Source organism: Oncorhynchus kisutch, linkage group LG19, assembly GCF_002021735.2.
Source record: "Oncorhynchus kisutch isolate 150728-3 linkage group LG19, Okis_V2, whole genome shotgun sequence".
Taxonomy (NCBI): domain Eukaryota; kingdom Metazoa; phylum Chordata; class Actinopteri; order Salmoniformes; family Salmonidae; genus Oncorhynchus; species Oncorhynchus kisutch.
Genome location: NC_034192.2, coordinates 31440122 through 31462554, shown reverse-complemented (window position 1 = coordinate 31462554; position 22433 = coordinate 31440122). Strand labels below are relative to the sequence as shown.

At 44.5% G+C, this 22433-nt stretch overlaps 1 protein-coding gene across 2 annotated transcripts in view; it reads right to left on the bottom strand.

The window, feature by feature from the left end:
• LOC109864674 (dedicator of cytokinesis protein 2) overlaps positions 1-22433 on the bottom strand; it is a 139672-nt gene that overhangs the window by 78494 nt on the left and 38745 nt on the right. For both annotated transcript variants that reach the window (XR_004204125.1, XM_031797056.1), the window contains exons 25-26: positions 9216-9358; positions 1585-1680 (exon numbers count right to left, since the gene is read on the bottom strand). Coding sequence is in view for 1 of the 2 variants with exons in the window: in XM_031797056.1 (XP_031652916.1) it covers positions 1585-1680; positions 9216-9358 (239 nt within the window). In the remaining variant the exon portion in view is untranslated. The remainder of the gene's footprint in view (positions 1-1584; positions 1681-9215; positions 9359-22433) is intronic.

The following is a 22433-nucleotide window of genomic DNA, read 5'->3' as shown; positions in this document are numbered from 1 at the left end:
CTCAACATTACATTTAAACTATTCAATCAGTGTGAGGAGTACTGATGGGCATTGACTAGAGCAGTGAAGTCAGGTACAGTTTCTGACGTCGCTAATGAGCAGGATTGCTGAGAGGTGAGAGTCAGTAAGAGACCATCTGTGCCTTGACTTGTTATATTTCATCACTGAAAATGACTGTTCACATACATAGGTTGACCCAAACAGTACAAACATCTTCTGAGCATGACTCCTAATCTTTGGAAAGTTTTGTTCATCGAGAGATGCATTAGAACCTCGTCAGGGACATTGTTTTGAATAGCTCTCCAATCTCTGTATCAGACTGAAGCTCGATATGCTCAAGTTGCAGGTCAGTGGGAGCGTTTTCCACGTTGAAGGTGAGAGGAAACCAACAGCATGTCCTTTTCCAACACTCTGAAATCGTCAAAAACGACGAGACAACTCACTGTTCGAAGCAGCAGCAGCGATGTATACTTCTCCCGCTGGTCATCTGAGAGGGAACAGACTAGTTGTGTCGGAAGGTGGGTGAGATTGTTGTCTTCTACTTGGCGGGTCAGGATAAGTAATTTTCCCTTGAAGGCTTTGACAAGGCTGTACATCTGATGTGCAAAAAGACCCTTCCCTTGTCGTTTGGAATTCAGTTCATTCATGAGGGCCATGATGTCCACGGTGAAGGCAAAATCTTTATCTTGCAGTTGAGGGAAATCCACATATTTTCCTTTCATTTGCAAAAACTCTGGTCCCACACCCTTCAGGTCCCACACCCTTTTAAACACCTTCTCCAAACTCAACCATTTCACATTTGTGTGGTAGGGGCGATCTGCATGACACGACTCTGTCTCTTCCAACAGTGAGACAAAATGCCTGTGGTTTAAAGATTTTGCTCTTATGAAGTTTACCACTTTAGTGACTGTATCCACAACATGGCTCATTTTCAGAAGACAGTTACAGAGCACCTCCTGATGAATATTGCAACGCAAGAAAATCATTTTCTGATCTGGGTTCAGCTCAGCTACTTGATCTAGAATCCTTTTCAAAAGGCCCAACGTTTTTTTCGGGCACCCATCTGTGGTCACATTGGATAACTTTTCAAAACTCAGTCCCAGCTTTGCCACACACTTATTAACCTCCTCCAATAAATCTTTCCCTGTAGTTGTGCTCTTCATTGACTGCACTGAAGCAAGCTCCTCTGTCATTTCAAAGTCTGGGGTTATGACCTCGTAAGAATATCAACAACTGTGCCGTGTCACGTGAATCACTGCTCTCATCCAATATCAAATACGTTTTTCACAACTTTGCTATCGCAAATTCTTTACGAGATCTGAGCATGATTCCGCGGGCCATATTGAATAAGGTTGCGGGCCACATACGCCCCCCCCCCGGGCCGGCCTTTGTCCAGGCCTGTTCAAGATGATCTATATGTGCACAACTTACAGTAGGAGGTAGGATTGAGACTTGGGAAGCCAGTATGGGAACCCAAGCCAGCTTGTTTGGAGCAAAACCCTGCATATGTGTAATCTCTCCAGGAGCATGGTGGGCTGGTCACCAGTGGGGCTAACGCTTAGGAGGGTCATTTGGATTACTCACAATCAGGGCATGCTCACGACCCATGGTAATGACCGTACGGTTGATGGTCCTGAGGAGACTGGCCACAATGTCCTGAATATGCTGGAACGTCTCACCCTGAGAAAGAGAGAGAGAAAAGAGAGAGAGAGAGAAAGAGAAAGCAGGGTCATGAATCAGTTGGACAAAAAAAAAGACACTTTCCTGTCAGTTTCTTGGATAGAATCATATGCATGCCCTAAACTGCGCTCACTACCATTGTTCATCGGCTCTTTTTTTTTTTTTTTATCCTGCCAAAGAAAATTCCCCAACCTTCTCCAACGCACTCCGTTTTCTCTCTCTGTGCCTCGCCAAAGTAATTCACTGTCCCTCGATACAAAATGTCCCCAAAGGAACAATAATAAAGTCAGTAACAGCCCCTGTCACCGCACATTTCTGACTGTTACTTATATGTAGGGGTTCCCAAACTTTTTCCCTCAGGCCCGCCCCCCCTTCCAGCATTGGGAAACATCAAGTGCCCCACCTGCACGCGCCATGTCGATTTCTATGGGCACAAAGCACTGTTCATGACACAAACTGTTCACACCCCTCTTGTTGGCGGAGAGAACATTTTGCAGGTTTAAAGCTTATTACCTGGAATTCTACACATTTTGTCATGGGGCTCAGAGAAACATTTAGCTGTTTTAAAGCTCATTTTCTTGCAAATCTATACATGTTGCCATGTCTAATGTGTAGTCATGTGACATGTGAGTGACTCAAACATTTATGGGCTAACATCAACCTAGCTAAAAACCTGTTAGCTGACATGGGCTAGTTGATCTGGACATTTCTGACAAGTTATACATATCTCTCTAAGGTCCACAATGACTGACATGACAAGAGGAACCGATGACGCACTACCCAATTTTCGAAAATGCACCTTGTGCATTCTACGATTACAACTTTCAAGAGTTAAAAAAAAACAACTAAAAAAAACATGGGAGCAACACTTTACATGTTACTTCAAATCAAATGTTTTATTGGTCACATACACGTGCTTAGCAGCTGTAATTGTGGGTGTAGCGAAATGCTTTGCGTTTCTAGCTCCGACAGTGCAGTAATATCTAACAGTTTCACAACATATACCCAATTCACACAAATCTAAGTCAATTAACATATAAGAATATATAATTAAATGGATGAGCAATGTCAGAGCGGCGTAGACTAAGATACAGTAGAATATAATAGAATACAGTATATACATATGAGTATGTAAAATAAATATGTAAGCATTATTAAAGTGAAAAGTCCATTAAAGTGGCCAGTGATTTCAAGTCTATGTATATAAGGCAGCCGTCTCTAATGTGCTAGTGATGGCTATTTAACAGTCTGATGGCCTTGAGATAGAAGCTGTTTTTCAGTCTCTCGGTCCCTGTTTTGATGCACCTGTACTGACCTCGCCTTCTGGATGATAACGGGGTGAACATGCAGTGGCTCGGATGATTGTTGTCCTTGATGATCTTGTCCTTCCTGTGACATTGGGTGCTGTAGGTGTCCTGGAGGGCAGGTAGTTCAGGCACTGTCTGCCCCCATGTGATGCATTGGGCAGACTGCACTACCCTCTGGAGAGCCCTGTGGCTGCGAGTGGTGCAGTTGCCATACCAGGCAGTGATACAGCCCGACAGGATGCTCTCAATTGTGCATCTGTAAAGGTTTGTGAGGTGGTTTTAGGTGCCAAGCTAAATTTCTACAGTCTCCTAAGGTTGAAGAGGCACTGTTGCGCCTTCTTCACCACACTGTCTGTGTGGGTGGACAATTTCAGTTTGTCAGTGATGCGTACGATGAGGAACTTTCCACGCCGAGGAAGCTTTCCACCTTCTCCATTGTGGTACGTTGATGTGGATAGGGGGGTGCTCTCTCTGCTGTTTCCTGAAGTCCACGATCATCTCCTTTGTTTTGTTGACGGTGAGTGAGAGGCTATTTTCCTGGCACCACACTCCCAGAGCCCGTCAGGAAGTCCAGGATCCAGCTGCACAGGGCGGGGTTCAGACCCAGGTCTTCGAGCTTAATGATGAGACTGGAGGGTACTATGGTGTTGGATGCTGAGCTATAGTCAATGAACAGCATTCTCACATATGTGTTCCTTTTGTCCAGATGGAATAGGGCAGTGTGCAGTGCGATGGCGATTGCATCGTCTGTGGATCTTTTGGGGAGGTAAGCAAATTGAAATGCGTCTAGGGTGACAGGTAAGCTAGTCGTTTAGTTCAGTTACCTTTGCTTTCTTGGGTACAGGAACAATGGTGGCATTCGTGAAGCATGTATGGACAGCAGACTGGGATAGGGAGAGATTGAAAATGTCCGTAAACACACCAGCCAGCTGGTCTGCGCATGCTCTGAGGACGCGGCTGGGGATGACGTCTGGGCCGGCAGCCCTGCGAGGGTTAACACGCTTAAATGTCTTACTCGGGTCGGCCACGGAGAAGGAGAGCCCACAGTCCTTGGTAGCAATGTGTTATCCTCAAAGCGGGCAAAGAAGGTGTTTAACTTGTCCAGAAGCAAGACATCGGTGTCCGCGACGTGGCTGATTTTCCTTTTGCAGTAAGTGATTGTCTGTCGACCCTGCCACATAAGTCTCGTGTCTGAGTCGTTGAATTGTGACTCCACTTTGTCTCTATACTGACGTTTTGCCTGTTTGATTGCCTTATGGAGGGAATAACTACACTGTTTTGTATTCTGCCATATTCCCAGTCACCTTGCCATGATTAAATGCGGTGGTTCGCGCTTTCAGTTTTGCACAAATGCTGCCATCTATCCACGGTTTCTAGTTAGTGTAGGTTTTAATAGTCACAGTGGGTACAACATCTCCTATACACTTCCTGATAAAACTCAGTCACCGTATCAGTATATTCATCAATATTATTCTCAAAAGCTACCCGGAACATATCCCAGTCCGCGTGATCAAAACAATCTTGAAGCGTGGATTCCGATTGATCAGTATACTCTACTATAAGTCGCCTCCAACTTCGTTGTAAAGAATTTGGCACTACATCCAACTGGCCTCACAACTGCAGACCACGTGTGTGGGCCCCATGATGGCGGTAGGGTTATCGTATGGGCAGGCATAATCTAAGGACAAACAACACAATTGCATGTTATCAATGGTAATTTGAAGGCAAAGAAATAGCATGATGAGATCCTGAGGCCCATTGTAAGGCCTATTTTTTTTAAATGTATCTTTGACCAACAGATACATATCTAGATTCCCAGTCATTTGAAATCCATAGCTTTCAGCACATGAACTGTAAGTCAGTAAAATCAATGAAATTGTTGCATGTCACATTTATATTTTTGTTCAGTATATACAGTACCAGTCAAAAGTTTGGACACGCCTACTCATTCAATTTTTATTTATTTATTTTTTAAAATTTTCTACATTGTAGAATAATCCAAACTATTAAATAACACATATGGAATCATGCAGTAAAACAAAAAATATATTTCATATTTGTGATTCTTAAAAGTAGCCACACTTTGCCTTGATGACAGCTTTGCACACTCTTGGCATTCTCTCAACTAGCTTCATGAGGTAGTCACCTGGAATGCATTTCCATTAACAGGTGTCCCTTGTTAAAAGTTAATTTGTGGAATTTCTGTTTGAGCCAATCAGATGTGTTGTGACAAGGTAGGGGTGGTATACAGAAGATATCCCTATTTGCTAAAAGACCAAGTCCATATTATGGAAAGAACAGCTCAAATAAGCAAAAAGAAACATTAGTCCATCATTACTTTAAGACATGAAGGTCAGTCAATCTGGAAAATTTCAATTACTTTGAAAGTTTCTTCAGGTGCAGTCACAGAAACCATCAAGAGCTATGAGGAAACTGGCTCTCATGAGGACCGCCAGACGAAAGGAAGACTAATAGTTACCTCTGCTGCAGAGAACAAGTTCATTAGAGTTAACTGTACCTCAGATTGCAGCCCAAATATATGCTTCACAGAGTTCAAGTAACAGACACATCTCAACATCAACTATTCAGAGGAGACCGTGTGAATCAGGCCTTAAAAACGGTTCTACCCAAACTAGTTCTAGCCATATCCACAGTGTGTATGTGCCAAAAGAGAGAGGAAGAATAATTGAATAATTAATGGCAAGGATGTGTGTGTGTGTCATCACAGTGTGTGTGGCCTGTCATGTATATGCATGATTTAAAGGGATTGATTTGGGGCAGGCAGGCATGATTAAATGAAATTAACATTTCTGACTTGAGTCACTGGATACAGTCCAGGTAAACAGAGCGGAGGTAGAGTGTCATCACACACACACACGCAGGTTTGATAGAAGCAGCTGTGCCTATAACTGAATGACTAAATCTGATTGCATTGTTTTTGTATCGTCTCTCTCCCCCAAACCCACACTCACGTTGACAAGCACACAGACACCCTCGCCTCAGTAAATCAGAGGCACACAATGCTTCCTCTTCCTTAAACAAACTCTTTCTCACACCCTCCTGCAGCATCACACCCAAGCACACTCACGTGCACCCACACACAGTGTGTTATTCCCCAGGACATTCGCATCGGTCTCTCCCCTCTCTAGATCAAAGAAATGTTTGGCGTGACAACTTAATCAGGTACCCTCTAAATCCCCACGGCAATCACTCAGTCTGCAGTGCAGTGAGAAAGCATCTAGAGGAGAGAGATTGAGGAGATGAGAGAGAGAAGAGGGAGAGGAGAGAGATGGAGATGGAACGAGAGAGACAGAGGGGAAATAGGTATGGACAGAGGGAGGAGGGAAAGAGAGGGGAGAGATGGTGAGAGGAGAAGGAGAGGAGAGAGATGAAAAAAGAGGGGACGAGAGAGGAGACCGAAGAGAGACTGTGTAAATGAAATGGAGCACGCAGAACTATGCAAACCCCTGGCGATACCTTCTCTCTCTCCTCCATCGTTTGTCTTCTCTCCTTGCAAATAGTTTTTCTCTTTTTCTGTGATGGATCACTCTTCCGCCTTCCGTACTCTCTCTCTCTTCCATCTATAAGTATTCAATTTTATCCACCCCATAATCCCTCTCTTCATCTCTATGAATTGTGGTTTAATGTATTATTTCCCCCCCCTCTTTCTCACTCACAGATCTAATCCCTCATATTTGCTCTTTTTGTCTGTGAGACACCAGGCAGATTGACTTGTCTGTAATCTGAGTGTTGATACACAGGGGTAGGGAGATGTTATATTGGCACGGTTGCGTCTGGGACGGAAAAATAATCACTCCATAAGTTGTAAAGCTCTCCCAAGCGCACCAAAGCCAGGACTCGCTAAGACTTAAGGGATTCAACGCAGTAGATTAAACTGCTAGAGGCAGAGAGGCTCTAAACCCGGAACACATACCGTACCTCTAGGTACCTCTGTCTGTCTCTGATGTAAAGTCACAATTCACCCTTAAACTTCCTTTAAGTTCATTTGCTTATCCGTCCCTCCATCTCCCTCTCTTTCTCTTTCCTTCTCCCCTCTCCCCTTCTCCCTCTCTCTTTCCTTCTCTCCCTCTCCCCTTCTCCCTCTCTTTCCTTCTCTCCCTCTCCTTCTCCCTCTCCCCTTCTCCCTCTCTCTTTCCTTCTCTCCCTCTCCTTCTCCCCCAGCCCCTCTCACTCTCTCCATATTTTCTCAGGATTCATTAGTGCCAACAAAGTAAATAAAGGGAAAACAGTCATAACTTCCCTTCAAAGGCTCTGTGGGCTGTCAACAAATTGCTTAAGCAATTAACAAGCTGCTGTAGGATATTGAAGTTGTGTGTTTGTTTTTCACTTTGTGAGTGGGTGGGTGCGTTGGATAACAGGTTGTACAACGTACGTGTCAGCAGGTGAGCTCAGTGATTGATCTACTGAACACTATGTCACGATGTGTGTGATTGGTAAGTGCCCCAGAATGAAGCTTTCTGATGAATCAGTATCAATCACATTTAAGTTATAACGCCCTTTTACATTTACATTTGAGTCATGTGGCAGGCACTCTTATCCAGAGCGACTTACAGTTAATGCATTCATCTTAAAATAGCTAGTTGAGACAACCACGTATCACAGCAAACACGTTTTCAGCAAAGTCAGTTAAGTGAGCCTTCTTGAAGTCCGACTGGTTAGGGTCAAGAACATCACTCTGAGAGAGATAGGGAGAAAGTTGGTCATAGACAGCACATTCAAGTGTTTTGGAAAGAAAAGAAAGAAGGGATACGGATATGTAGTTTTTGATGTCAGAGGGGTCAAGGGTTGGTTTCTTGAGGAGGGGAGCGACTCTGGCCAACTTGAAGTCAGAGGTGGCACAGCCAGTGATAAGGGATGAGTTGATGTGAGAAGTAAGGAATGGGAGAAGGTCTCCAGAGATGGTCTGGAGAAGGGATGGGAGAAGGTCTCCAGAGATGGTCTGGAGAAGGGAGGAAGGGATGGGAGTAGGTCTCCAGAGATGGTCTGGAGAAGGGAGGAAGGGATGGGAGTAGGTCTCCAGAGATGGTCTGGAGAAGGGAGGAAGGGATGGGAGAAGGTCTCCAGAGATGGTCTGGAGGAGAGAGGAAGGGATGGGAGAAGGTCTCCAGAGATGGTCTGGAGGAGGGAGGGAGGAAGGGATGGGGTCGAGTGGGCAGGTTGTCACGTCGCTAGAATCACTAGTCGCAGGATTTCATCTGGAGAGAAAGAGGTCAAGGCGTAGAATAGTTCTGTGCGAGTGGGACCAATGGACTCAGTATGCTGAGTGAATGAGGAGCGTATGTCTTCAAAGTTGTCCGCAGAAAGGGAGGAGGGGGAGGCTTCCTGGGTGGCGCAGTGGCCTAGGGCACTGCTGTGCCACCAGAGACCCTGGGTTCGAGCCCAGGCTCTGTCGCAGACAGGCCGCGACCGGGAGGTCCATGGTGAGATGCACAATTGGCTTAGCGTCGTCCGGGTTAGGGAGGGTTTGGCCGGTAGGGAAATCCCTGTCTCATTGCGCACTAGCGACTCCTGTGGCAGGCCACGCGCAGTGTGCGCTAACCAGGTCACCAGGTGCACAGTGTTTCCTCTGACACATTGGTGCGGCTGGTTTCCAGGTTGGATGCGCGCTATGTTAAGAAGCAGTGCGGCTTGGTTGGGTTGTGTTTCGGAGGACGCATGGCTTTCGACCTTCGTCTCTCCCGAGCCCGTACGGGAGTTGTAGTGATGAGACAAGATAGTAACTACTAACAATTGGATACCACGAAATTGGGGAGGAAAAGGGGGTAGAAAGTGGCTCTAGCAGCAGATACAGAAGATAAAGAAGGTAAAGCAGAGGGAGTGAAAGGATGATAGGTCATGCGGAGGTTAAGTTTTCCTCCATTTTCGCTCAGCTGCCCGCAACCCTGTTCTGTGAGCATGCTGTAAGCTACTCAGCCACGGAGGGGGAGGGGAGGGCTGTGTCGGAACGGGGAAAGTAAGAGTCAAAGGATGCGGAAAGGAGGAGCAACAACTTTCAAAATACATAAATGCAGCATACCCTCTTGAAAACCTGATTGCTGACAGGCAAAATATTGTGGGACTATATCAACAATGGACTAATAAAACAAATACCAAAAGATAGTTTTTAGGTGGAATTTTCCTTTAAGCTCAGACTATATCCAAGCATGGTGCTCTCTGATTGGTCAGTGTATCAGTAAGCTGTGTTCTGATAGGCTGTGTGTGTCTCACCACATTGTCTCTGCTGAGGACCTCCAGGATGTTGTTGAGCAGCTCCACGCTGTTCCTCCGGTCGTCATGAGGCCCCTGACCCATGTCCTTCAGCGTTTCGCTTAGCTCCCGAAGCATCATGGGTAGCAGGATGTCCCGGCACTCTGAGGGACACAACACATGTTCAGGATGGTCAAGTTCCATCCACATGGACAGACAACTCAAGCATGCACACACACACACGCGGGTGGTCAAACAACAGGACACATGCAGTATGCAGGGAGTCTAAAACTGCACAACCACACACAACACTTAAAGTCAATACTCTCCCCTCTCTACTCCCTTGCTATTCTCTCTCTCTCTATCTCTCTCTCTCTCTCTCTCGCCGCAGGTAGACTCAGCACATTAAAAGCTCATTTAGGCAGAATCTCGTTAGAGTCATTATTAACAGAGAGTAGGCAAGGCCTGCTGAGACAGACTGGGTCAGACCTAGCACTCAATCACTGCACTGAGAAAGAGAGAGAGGACAGGTGGGAGAGGGATAAGGGAGAGGGAGGAGAGGAGAGGGGAGACAGGGTTAAGAGAGAGGAAGAGGAGGCGAGAGGAGGAGGGAGCAGGGAAAGAAAAAGAGCGATGGAGGACACTGCCAAAAAAAAATAACCCAGCTCAGTGATACAGAGAACTACGGCATAAACCGAGGGAGATAAATGGAGAAAGAACAATGGAAACTGCTACTGTTTATGTGAACAGCGAGAGTAAGAGATAAGGCATAGTGTCGAATCTCTTCTTTGGTAAACATCTCCAAGCCAAACTGACCACTTTTCCCCTACACAAGTACTTCGCAAACATATTGGGCTACAATACAACCCAGCTGGCTGGTGATCCATGAAATAGTCCAAGCCAGAATGGCCCATAGAGCACGAGTATATCTCGTGTTTCTGCAACGTGAAGCAGCTTGATGTACAAGCACACCTCCTGGACAGGACAGAAGTCTGTCATAGGGACATGAAACAGACTGAGACAACATTTATTAAATACAGGTGAGAGGCAGAGATGGGATGAGGGGGTGAGAAGGAGCTCAAATTAAAAAAAATAAAGTGAAGCCAGGTTCTCCAATCACAGTGTTACTGTACCAGCCAAAACCAAAATAACAAAATTACACAGCAAGCCATTTTCAAGGCCAGGCCACTTCACCTGTGTGTGAGTGTGTGAGAGTGTAGTGAGACAAAAAAGGCCCCATATGTATTTCACCTACGACACATATAAAGGGATTGGATGGTGAACAACAGGTCTTGTGAGATAAATTGAAATGAGGTCAATTGAAATGCAAAACTTTGGCTAGAGGAGACCATTTCTAATCTTCACCCACCAAGTACACACCAGGGTTGTGCTCAATTCAGAATTTTGGAATTAAAACTCAAATTGAATTGGATACACCCCACAGGATCATTTGAGTTTGAGTGACAGAAAGTGGAATTTAACGCAGTACAATTAAAATCATTTCCACACAGAACATGAGAGATTCATTGAATCTGACAGGTCAGAATACAGCATATCTGTCACACCCTGATCTGTTTCACCTGTCTTTGTGCTTGTCTCCACCCCCCCACCAGGTATCTCCTATCTTCACCCATTATGACTGGAACGAATTGCAGAAATTGCTGAAGTTGGAGACTTATATCTCCCTCACTAACTTTAAACATCAGCTTTCTGAGCAGCTAACCGATCGCTGCAGCTGTACACAGCCCATCTGTAAATAGCCCATCCAATCTACCTAACTCATGCCCATATTGTTTTTATTTACTTTTTTGCTCTTTTGCACACCAGTATTTCTACTTGCACATCATCATCTGCACATCTATCACTACAGTGTTAATTTGCTAAATTGTAATTACTTTGCTACTATGGCCTATTTATTGCCTTACCTCCTTACTCCATTTGCACACACTGTATATAGACTTTTTCTATTGTGTTATTGACTGTACGTTTGTTTATTCCATGTGTAACTCTGTGTTGTTGTTTGTGTCGCACTGATTTGCTTTATCTTGGCCAGGTCGCAGTTGTAAATGAGAACTTGTTCTCAACTGGCCTACCTGGTTAAATAAAGGTGAAATAAAATCAATAAAAAATGATTCCCTGTGCATTTATAACTGCGTTTTCTGTTTGTCTGTTCATCTTGTCCCATCAAGTTCTACCAGCGTGTTTCCGTGTTTCCTGTGCTCTAATTTTAGTTGTTCCTAGTCTTCCCAGTTCTGACCTCTCTGCCTGTCCTGACCCTGATCCTGCCGTTCTGTACCTGCCTGACTCTGATTTGGATTACGACCCACCTTTCGCCTGCCCATTTTACTGTAATAAACTCTGAGACTCGTACTATCCGCCTCCTGTTTCTGCATCTGGGTCTTAGCCTGAGCCGTGATAGTACGAACTGGCCCTGACTGACCCAGCAGACCCGGACCAGCTCCGCAACACTGTCTCCTCCCAAGGAGCCTCCATTGGAAGACACAAGGAGTTACTTCAAAACCTTAAGGAAGGACTCCAGAACTTGGCAGAATGCCCGACTGCATTTTCAGTGCATTGCTGGAGCAATTCCGTGAATATTCTACTAGACACCAAGCCTCTACAGTAACCCCCCAGACTCTCAATAACCCCGATATCAGCATCTACGGTAACCCCCAGACTCTCAGTAACCCCGCTACCAGTGGCACTTCTCCCCAGCCTATCCTGGCTACACTGAAGATCCAGAAACATGCTAAGTGTTTCTCTACCAGTGCTCCCCCATCTTCGAGCTACAGCCCTCGTCGTTTCCCTCGGATCACTCGAAGATAGCGTATCTTATAACGCTGATGTCCAGTGGGGCTCTCGCCTGGGTGACAGCGGTGTGGGAGCAACAATCCACCGTTTGCCTCACTCTGGAGGAGTTCGTGGCGGAGGTTAGGAAGGTGTTTGATTCTCCGTTGTCCGGGAGAAAGGCTGCACGGAAGCTACCATAGTGTGGCAGACTGCGCGGTAGGGAGTGTTCATTCATCTGCCTCTCCCGCTCTTCTTTGTAGAGAAGAAGGGCAAAGCCCTGAGCCCGTGTATCGACTACCGGGGCCTTAAAGACATCACAGTTAAAAAACGCTACCCTCTACCACTCATCTCCTCGGCTTTCGAACCTCTTCAGGGTGTGACCGTCTTCTCAAAGATGGACCTTCGGAACACATACCATCTGGTTTGGATACGGGAAGGAGACAAGTGGAAGACAGCCTTTTAACATGGCTAGTAGGCACTATGAGTACGTTATGCCATTTGGACTGACAAACACACCCGCTGTGTTCCAGGCCCTGGTCAACGATGTGCTCCGGGACATGCTGTACCGGTTCGTGCTTGTCTACCTCGACGACATCCTTGTCTTCCCGTTCAACTCAAGAGCACGTCCTCCACGTCTGACAGGTCCTTCAGCGTCTCCTGGAGAACCAGACTTTCGTTAAAGTGGAGAAGTGTGAATTCCATCGCTCCACCATCTTCTTCCTAGGATACGTCATCTGTGCAGGACAATGTGAGAGCAGTGGTGGATTGGCCTCAACCCACATCCAGAGTGCAGGGTTTCCTGGGATTTGCTCATTTCTACCGCCGCTTAATCCAGGGTTACAGCACCCTTGCTTCCACTCTTTCAGCACTCACCTCTCCCAGGGTTCCGTTCACATGGTCTCCAGCAGCTGGCCAGGTGTTCTCGAGCGTCAAACATCGATTCACTACAGCCCCCATCTTAATCCGTCTGGACCCATCCCATCAGTTTGTGGTGGAGGTCGATGCCTCGGATGTCGGAGTGGGGGCCATCCTGTCCCAGTGTTCTGCCCAGGACCAAAAGCTGCACCCCTGCGATTGTTTTTCCCATCGTCTTACCCCTGCTGAGAGGAACTGTGACGTGGGTAATCGAGAACTCCCCTCTGCCAAGAGGGCATTGGAGAAGTGGAGACACTGGTTGGAAGGAGCGGAACACCCATTCTTAGTGTAGACTGACCATAAGAACCTGGAATATCTCCACACCGTCAAGTGCCTCAGCTCTATTCAGGGCCCAACGTGGTCCAAGAATGTGAAGCCTGATGCACTCTCAAATTTGAATAGCCCCGCTGTTACCCCATCTGACCCCGAGACCATCCTCTCTACCTCCTGTCTGGAGGCTGCACTCGTCTGGGGTATAGAGAGCCTGGTCCGTAAGGCTAACCGGATGTTTTTCCCGGACTCTTCCTGTTCTCCGGTCCTGGAATGGGCACATTCCTCGAGACTGACCTGCCCCCCAGGCTCCCGTCGGACCCTGGCTTTCATTTGATGATACTTTTGGTGGCCTTCCATGGTTCCTGATGTCTCCTCATTTATCGCCACCTGCACTGTGTGCACAAAATAAGCTCTGGCTGGTCTTCTTCATCCACTCCCTCTTCCTCACCACCCCTGGTCCCATATATCCTTAGACCTTGTTACTGGTCTTCCTCCGTCAGATGGCAACACCATTGACCTGACGTTGGTGGATAGGTTTTCTAAAGCCGCCCATTTTATTCTCCTTCCCAAGTTACCCTCAGCCAAGGAGACAGCTCAGCCCATGGTGCAGGACGTCTTCCGGATCCATGGTCCTCAGTTCTCGTTCTGTAAGGCGTTCTGCACCCTCATTGGGTTGTCGGCCAGCCTGTCCTCTGGTTTTCACCCCCAATCTAACGTTCAATCTCACAACCTCTTCGTTGCCTCGTCTCCGCCAACCCCACCACCTGGAGCCAGCAACTTGTGTGGGTGGAATATGCCCGTAACACCCTTCCCTGCTCGGCCACTGGTCTCTCGCCCTTCGAGTGTTCCTTGGGATATCAGCCCCTTCTCTTCCTTGAGCAAGAAGTCAGCATACCCTATGCCCAGATGTTCGTCTGCCTCTATCTCCGTACCTGGAAGAGAGCCCAGGCTGCTCTTCTGAAGACCACATCCAGTAAGTGGAATGGCTTCAAACACATGGAATCGAGCTGCCCTCCCCAATTAAGTTGCCACCGACCTCCTGTGGTATATTTGTATAGACTATACGTAATATAGAATATAATAGGCATTTGAATTTTACTGAATTTAATTATATTTCCTTTCATTCAAATTCGATTTGCAATTCTGTATCCTGTCTACTACTTCAATTCAGCAATTCAATTCAAATTCAAGAATTGAATTGGAATTTGAGGTATTATCTATTCAATTCTAAATTGAGCATCACCCTGTTAGACACATAGACATGTACACATAGCCTGAAGTACTAATCTTTATTCAGTTCTAAAACTGGTGTTTACTCTGTTAGTCTCTCAGTTTTTGTGTATTCGTGTGTGTGTGTGTGTGTGCGCGCGCATACACGATGTGCGTGTGGGTAGTGCTTGTGTATGTCTAATTAAGTAGAAATGGACAGCCATCTCTGGCTGGCAGGCAGTGGTGGTAACAGCCATGATAAATCAGCAGCCAGCTGAAAAGCTCCTTTCCATTTTTCATTTCACGCCACCGAGTCACAGCCAACACAATAAACTATCTAGCATGGTAATAAGGTGCCATTTCAATTACTATTTCTTCCTCCCCTCCCCTCTCTCTCTCTCTATGGTTAGTTGTCATCCCTGGCTCAAAGTCAGATTGAGAAGGGGAGAATGAGATGGTAATAGGGGAGACCAACCCTGGAACAAACTGTTAAATGTACAGGGTCGGAGAGGACTGGTGATAGGCCAACTCACTCTGACTGTGTCATTCTGTCTGGTTTGTTGGACTGATAAGTGGATAGACAGAGAGTTCTGGATTAAGTGACTGATTTATTTGTCATTATGCCGTGTCTGTTCTCTTCCTCAAACCCCACCCACAGACTGTATGATTTTAGCCATTTTATGCCATGAGTTTGCCATCCCAAACAAATTCGTAGGTTTTGTCTCGTTCAGTGTGACAGGGTCGACATCTGCTGATTAAGTACCACTACGTGGCGGGCCATAGGTTCCGACAAAGTTCAGTCAGTGTCAGAATTTATTGTGTAGTGTGGCTGGTGTTTACAAGCAGATCCCAGTGACTGACCAATATCTTCATAACATTCACATGCCGTGCAAGAAGCAAGATTTTTGACGGAAGCTTATTCTGATTATGAGTTGGGACATATAGTGTTTGTTTGTGAAGACTGTGCACACTTCCAGTGTTTCCGAACTCACTTCCCTCGTGCATAAGCATAGAGAGAGGCTTGCGCTGCTTGTGCTGGCACATTTCCCAGAATGACAAAACTCTATTCTTACTTCTCCCCCCCCCCACACACTCCCAAATTCATCACCCAACCGTTTCCATAGTAACTAGTCATTGCATTTGGGATGGGTTCAGAGCTGTGATCAAAGATGATTTGGACAGATCAGGTAGAACCCCACAGTATATGCTGCTAGTTCTAGCTGTTTTCGTTTGGGGTGCTCATATGCATTACTGGTATATAGAATCAAAATACACATACTGTAGGTATGGTCTCATACCAACATGGGCATTCAAACACACACACACACACACACACACACACACACACACACACACACACACACACACACACACACACACACACACACACACACACACATATCAGGCATGACTACCATACTTATTATAATAATGTGGTAGATATTATTGTGGTTTGTTTCATAAGAGAAAGCCCTGCAGGGACAAACGTATAATTGCTCTGTTTATGATAAATATCTTTGATTAATATCTGATTAATATCTCTGACTGACTTCTAATCTGCCTTTTTCACAGATGAATCTGTAGCTGGGGACATCAAGGACTGAACTATACCTGCCACACACCCACACCCACACCCAAACACAAACACACACACACACACACAAACACACACACACCACTCCAGATTCAGTAGCATAAAGGTCATACAAATGTTCTATGGAACAGATGGGTGAATATGTGCCAATCACATATCTATAATGTTGTTTACTATGCTGAATATATGGAATGCTTAGTTCACTCTGCTATGACTACCTACCAATAGCAGTACAGAATACTATATAGCACGCATGTACACTGAGTGTTCAAAACATTAAGAACACCTGCTCTTTCCATAGACATAGACACAGACTGGCCAGGTGAAAGCTTTGACCCTTATTGATGTCACTTGTTAAATCCACTTCAATCAGTGTAGATGAAGGGGAGGAGACAGGTTAAAGGATTTTTAAGCCTTAAGACAACTGAGACATGGATTGTGTATGTATGCCATTCAGAGAGTCAATGGGCAAGAGAAAAGATTGAAGTGCCTTTGAACTGGGTATGGTCGAAGGCAGTGTTGTAGTACTCGAGACCAGTCTTGGACTCGAGTCTGGTCTCTGGACCACATGAGTGTCTCGGTCTTGTCTCAGTGTCAGATACATGTTTACTCGCTCTTGACTAGCGGGGTAAAAACCTAAATTATTAGCTCCCATTCAGTCAGAGTATAAAACCACTTTTCCAGGCCAAATATCCCCACTCCTTTCATGACACATTAACATCTGACTATCGAATCCTGGGCTTCCTACTTTACTCCTAACATTACTGTCCTTTACTTTAGTTGAAAAATATCCAGACTTTGTCAGAACTTCCTTAATTCACTGGTAGGGAATATTTGAGGAACAAGTTGAAGCACTAACTATTAGTAAGGGGACACTGGGGACCGAAAGTATGTGGACACCTGCTTGTCGAACATCTCATTGCAAAATCATGGGCATTAAAATGGAGTTGGTACCCCCTTTGCTGCTATAACAGCCTCCTCTCTTCTGGGAAGGCTTTGCTGCAGGGACTTTGCTTCCATTCAGCCACAAGAGCATTAGTGTAGTTGGGCACTGATGTTGGGCGATTAGGCCTGGCTCACAGTCGGCGTTCCAATTCATCACAAAAAGGTGTTAGATGGGGTTGAGGTCAGGGATCTGTGCAGACCAGTCAAGTTCTTCCACACCAATCTCAACAAACCATTTAATGAACGATTTAATGAAGCTTCAGATGAACAGTTCTTGTGCTGCCACATGTGATAGATATCATTGTATGTGTGACGCACACAAAATGTATGGTCACATTTGTGTTTATGTATTGTTTATTTGTATTGGGCAAGAATACTTTTACTGAAATCATTGCAGTGTATTTAGAATACTGTTGGCCAATAGGGGACAGTTAGATGTGTTTGCTTCACACTGGGACTAAATGCTATCCTGCACCTGTGTGTCCTCATACAGTGGCTTGCAGAAGAACTCACCCCCTTGGCATTTTTTCAATTTTGTTGCCTTACAACCTGGAATTAAAATTAATTTTGGGGGGGTTTGTTTCATTTGATTGCCTACCATTTGATTGCCTACCACAAAGTGCCTACCACTTTGAAGGTGCAAAATATTTTTTTGCGTGAAAAATAAGACAAAAGAACAGAAAACGTCAATACTTTGTAGAGACACCTTTTGCAGCAATTACAGATGCAAGAGTCTTGGGGTATGTCTCTATAAGCTTGGCACGTCTAGCCACTGGGATTTTTGCTCGTTCTTCAAGGCAAAACTGCTCCAGCTCCTTCAAGTTGGACGAGTTCCGCTGGTGTACAGCAATCTTTAAGTCATTCCACAGATTCTCAATTGGATTGAGGTCTAGGCTTCGACTAGGCTATTCCAAGACAATTAAATGTTTCCCCTTAAACCACTCGTGTTGCTTTAGCAGTATGCTTAGGGTCATCGTCCTGCTGGAAGGTGAACCTCCGTCCCAGTCTCAAATCTCTGGAAGACTGAAACATGTTTCCCTCAAGAATTTCCCTGTTTTTAGCGCCATCCATCCTTCCTTCAATTCTAACCAATTGACGATGAAAAACGCTGCCACCAGCATGCTTCACTGTGGGGATGGTGTTCTCAGGGTGATGAGGTGTTGGGTTTGCGCCAGACATAGCGTTTTCATGATGGACAAAAAGCGACATTTTAGTCATATCTGACCAGAGTACCTTCTTCCATATGTTTGGGGAGTTTCCCACGTGCCATTTGGTGAACACCAAACGTGTTTGCTTGTTTTTTCTTTAAGCAATCCTTTTTTTTGGCCACTCTTCTGCTCTGGGGAGTGTACGGCTTAAAGTGGTCCTATGGACAGAAACTCCAATCTCCACTGTGGAGCTTTGCAGCTCCTTCAGGGTTATCTTTGGTCTCTTTGTTGCCTCTCTGATTAATGGCCTCCTTGCCTGGTCTGTGAGTTTTGGAGGGTGGCCCTCTTGGCAGGTTTGTGGTGCCATATTCTTTCCATTTTTTAATAATGGATGCTCTGTGGGATGTTCAAAGTTTCTGATATTTTTTTATAACCCAACCCTGATCTGTACTTCTCCACAACTTTGTCCCTGACCTGTTTGGAGAGCTCCTTGGTCTTCATGGTGCCGCTTGCTTAATGGTGTTGCAGACTCTGGGGCCTTTCAGGACAGGTGTATATATACTGAGATCATGTGACAGATCATGTGACAGGTGGACTTTATTTAACTAATTATGTGACTTCTGAAGGTAATTGGTTTGCACCATATCTTATTTAGGGGTTTCATAGCACAGGGGGTGAATACATAAACACGCACAACTTTTCCGTTTTATTTAAATTTTATTTTTTGAAACAAGTAATCTTTTTATTTTCACTTCACCAATTTGGACTATTTTGTGTATGTCCACTACATGAAATCCAAGTAAAATCCATTTAAATTACAGGTTGTAAAGCAACAAAATAGGAAAAACGCCAAGGGGGATGAATACTTTTGCAAGTATTCACATAGTTTTGTAACTTGCCTGTTGAAGTAATTGTAATGGTTTGAAACAACACAGTAATTGTAAAACGAGTGTAAAATGAAAAGATGGCGGTGCATTCCTTTGATCTATAAAAAAAACGATTTGAAAAAGAGACTCCTGAAAATATCCTAACGGTTTAGAGAACTTAATGTTGCAACTGTGATGTTTAAGAACTTTGTAATTGTTGTACTGTAAAAGTTAGAAAAGCTGCTAGCTTTTGGCTAGCTCCGGTTAGCTTTTGGCTAGCTCCGGTTAGCTTTTGGCTAGCTCCGGTTAGCTTTTGGCTAGCTCCGGTTAGCTTTTGGCTAGCTCCGGTTAGCTGTTTACTAGCTCCAGTCAGTTGGTTGCTAGCTTCGGTTAGCTCTATGCTAGCTTGTTCAGTCCTTTTCCAATAATTAGCATTACACTGTGAATTTATTTTGAGCATGGGTATAAAGTAACTTCTAATGAGTTACACCAGTCTTTAAAGGCTTTCATGTTTTAGAATGTCTTATGGGGCTATAGTGGGCAACAGTGAACTACATTATTATAACCTAAACAGGTGAATTATTTACGACCTAAACAGGTCTCTTTTTACGCTTCTTGCTACTCTCTGTTCATCATATATGCAGTCACTTTAACGATACCTACATGTACATACTACCTCAATAAGCCTGACTAACAGGTGTCTGTATATAGCCATGCTACTCTTTTTTCAAATGTCTTTCTACTGTTGTTTTATTTCTTTACTTACCTACACACACACACACATTCCTTTTTTTTGGCACCATTGGTTAGAGCCTGTAAGTAAGCATTTCACTGTAAGGTTTACACCTGTTGTATTCGGCGCACATGACATATAAACCTTGATTTGATTTGAATTCAAATTAAGAGTAAATGTGTTAGGGGCATAAATGTAAAGAATTTTAGTATGTGAATTGGATTGCAATATAATATTTATTATGTGTAAATTGGTGTATTTTTGATATGTTTATGAAATAATAATGTCAGGGATTTATGAGACAAATTATTAAATACCCTTAAAAAATACAACGAAAAGACATAAAAAGACCATTTGCACTGTTGAATAAAAGAATTGAGAACCTTTGAAAGAGAAGCCACGTTCTCCTGTTTCATCATTTATCCTGTGTTACAGGAACTATTATCTGCTGAACCAGTCCCAAAACTGGGACCTGCAACATATCCAGATGGCATTTTAATTTATTTATCTGTACCAGAACATTCTCTGTCATTTATTTTACTACTGTATAAGGATTCAAAGACAGTTGGGATCATGAAGTGGAACAACATTTATTGGATATTATAAAAAGTTTGAAATATCCAATAAATGTCATTCCACTTCACGATTGTGTCCCACTTATTGTTGATTCTTCACAAAAAAATACAGTTTAATATCTTTATGTTTGAAGCCTGAAATGTGGCAAAAGGTCGCAAAGTTCAAGGGGGCCGAATACTTTCGCAAGGCACTGTATAATTGCTACAAAACAATGTATAGCCAACAATTGGAATGGCTCAAGGAATGAACTATCTAGCTACATACCGTTGGATTTTGTATACCGTAATATTGAAAGTCTTAAAATAGCCGCCTGTGCCTTTTAATAGCCGAGCAACGGCACACATTTCAGCAAATAACGGCTGTTTAAAATAAACATCCAGTCTAAATTAATTGTTTACAAGGTTACCATGACTTATTTATGAGGTTTAAAGTTTAATATGTTACACTAAATAATTCAGTAAAGACTGATGATGGCAATCATCCATTTTTATCGCCTGTAAGAAACTGCTAGCTATTGACTGCTAACAGCTGAGATCTGCTAGCTAACTGGCAAGCACAAAAAACAGTCAACAACTTCTGGAGGACAGACCCCAAGAAATCGTCCGATCCCCCTCTAGTGGCAAAAGTAAGAATTGCCGGAAATGCGCAGTCAAAGAGGACTCCTGATATCTCCAAGACTGACACGTCAATTTTTTTGTATCTTATCTGTTGTTGTCTAGTACTGTCTTTTTACTAGATAGGGCCATCTACTTTAAGTGCTGCCTGTCTTCCCAGTAGCCTACTTGGTATGTGAACTGCTGACTGCTATTACCTTGAAGATGATCATTGACACATCAACCAGGGCAATTTGTGAATGATGTTCTTTTCGTAATCAGTAGCTGTATTGGAGGGGGAGTGGTTTCTCCTCTTCTAGGCAATCAGCAATTAGTACCGGGAGGTGTGCTCTTCACCTTTGCAAGGCAATTAGCAATTAGTATTAGTACTTCAGTCTCTACAGTTTTCTCCATGGCAGCTGTAAGCGGTGGTCTCGTCGCAAAAATAAGGCGGTCGCCGAAACAAAGGCGGTTCTGTTGAGTTATTCAAGGAAGTAAAAAGAGGAACGCTCCACACCATTCTCTCACTTTAGTATCTTAACTAGTTATTGTCGGATGATCTCATTTTGTTATTTTGTAGCTTTGACAACTATGTGTGTGTTTTCCATACATATCTTCTCCTCTCCCTACAGGCTATATAGACGCTCCCCACCTCTTGGCTGCAACCGTTCTAATTTAGTGTATCCTGCACGCACAACCCATGTGGAATTCCTGGTCTCTGGCAGCGGTTTGAACTGCTGATCTGTGAACAGCTTATGCTGCCCTTCAGTCCCTTTTTTGCCTGAGCCATGGATCCCCCAGAGAACACTGCTAGTCCAGCTGCCCGCTCTTCATCTGACTACGTTTTCTCTCAAAGTCTGAGAGCATCTGGTTATCCCTGTGGTGGCACAGGGCTACTCATTTCTCCTCATAGGAGATGTGTCTTTTCTCCCTCTCTCACCTGTCCATCTGCTCATTTGAATTCCATGCTGTCACTGTCACTTGTCCACTCAAGCTTAACATTGTTGTCATCTATCGACCCCCAGGTGTCCTTGGAGAGTTACTCAATGAGCTTGACACCTTGGTAAGCTAATTTCCTGATGATGGCTCCCCGCTCTTCGTACTTGGCGACTTCAACCTTCCTTCAACCTTCCTCCTGTCTCGGCCCTCCCCTGCTCCGTGGCTGAGTGACTTAATGCGAGCTTACAGAACAGGGCTGCGGGCAGCTGAGCAAAAATGTAGGAATACTAAACTTCTGGAGGATCTATCATCCTTTCACTCTCTTCTCTCTATCTTCTCTTCCTATGTATCCACTGCTAACGCCACTTTATATCAATCTACATTTCAAGCTTCTAACCCTAGGAAACTATTTTCCACATTCTCCTTCCTTAAACAAATAAAAACAGACTAGTTATTTCATTAGTCTTTTTCCCTAATCTCTCAGTTTTTTTTCTACCATCTCATCCAGTATTGATGTGCTCAATCTGTCACTGTGACTGTCTGACGTCAGAATAATTTGGCTAAATTGTGCCGTAATGCTTCTCGTGAATGTAATTTAATTATGGGGAAACCAGAACCAGATTAACCCTTATGAAACACGTGTGTGTGTGTGTGTGTG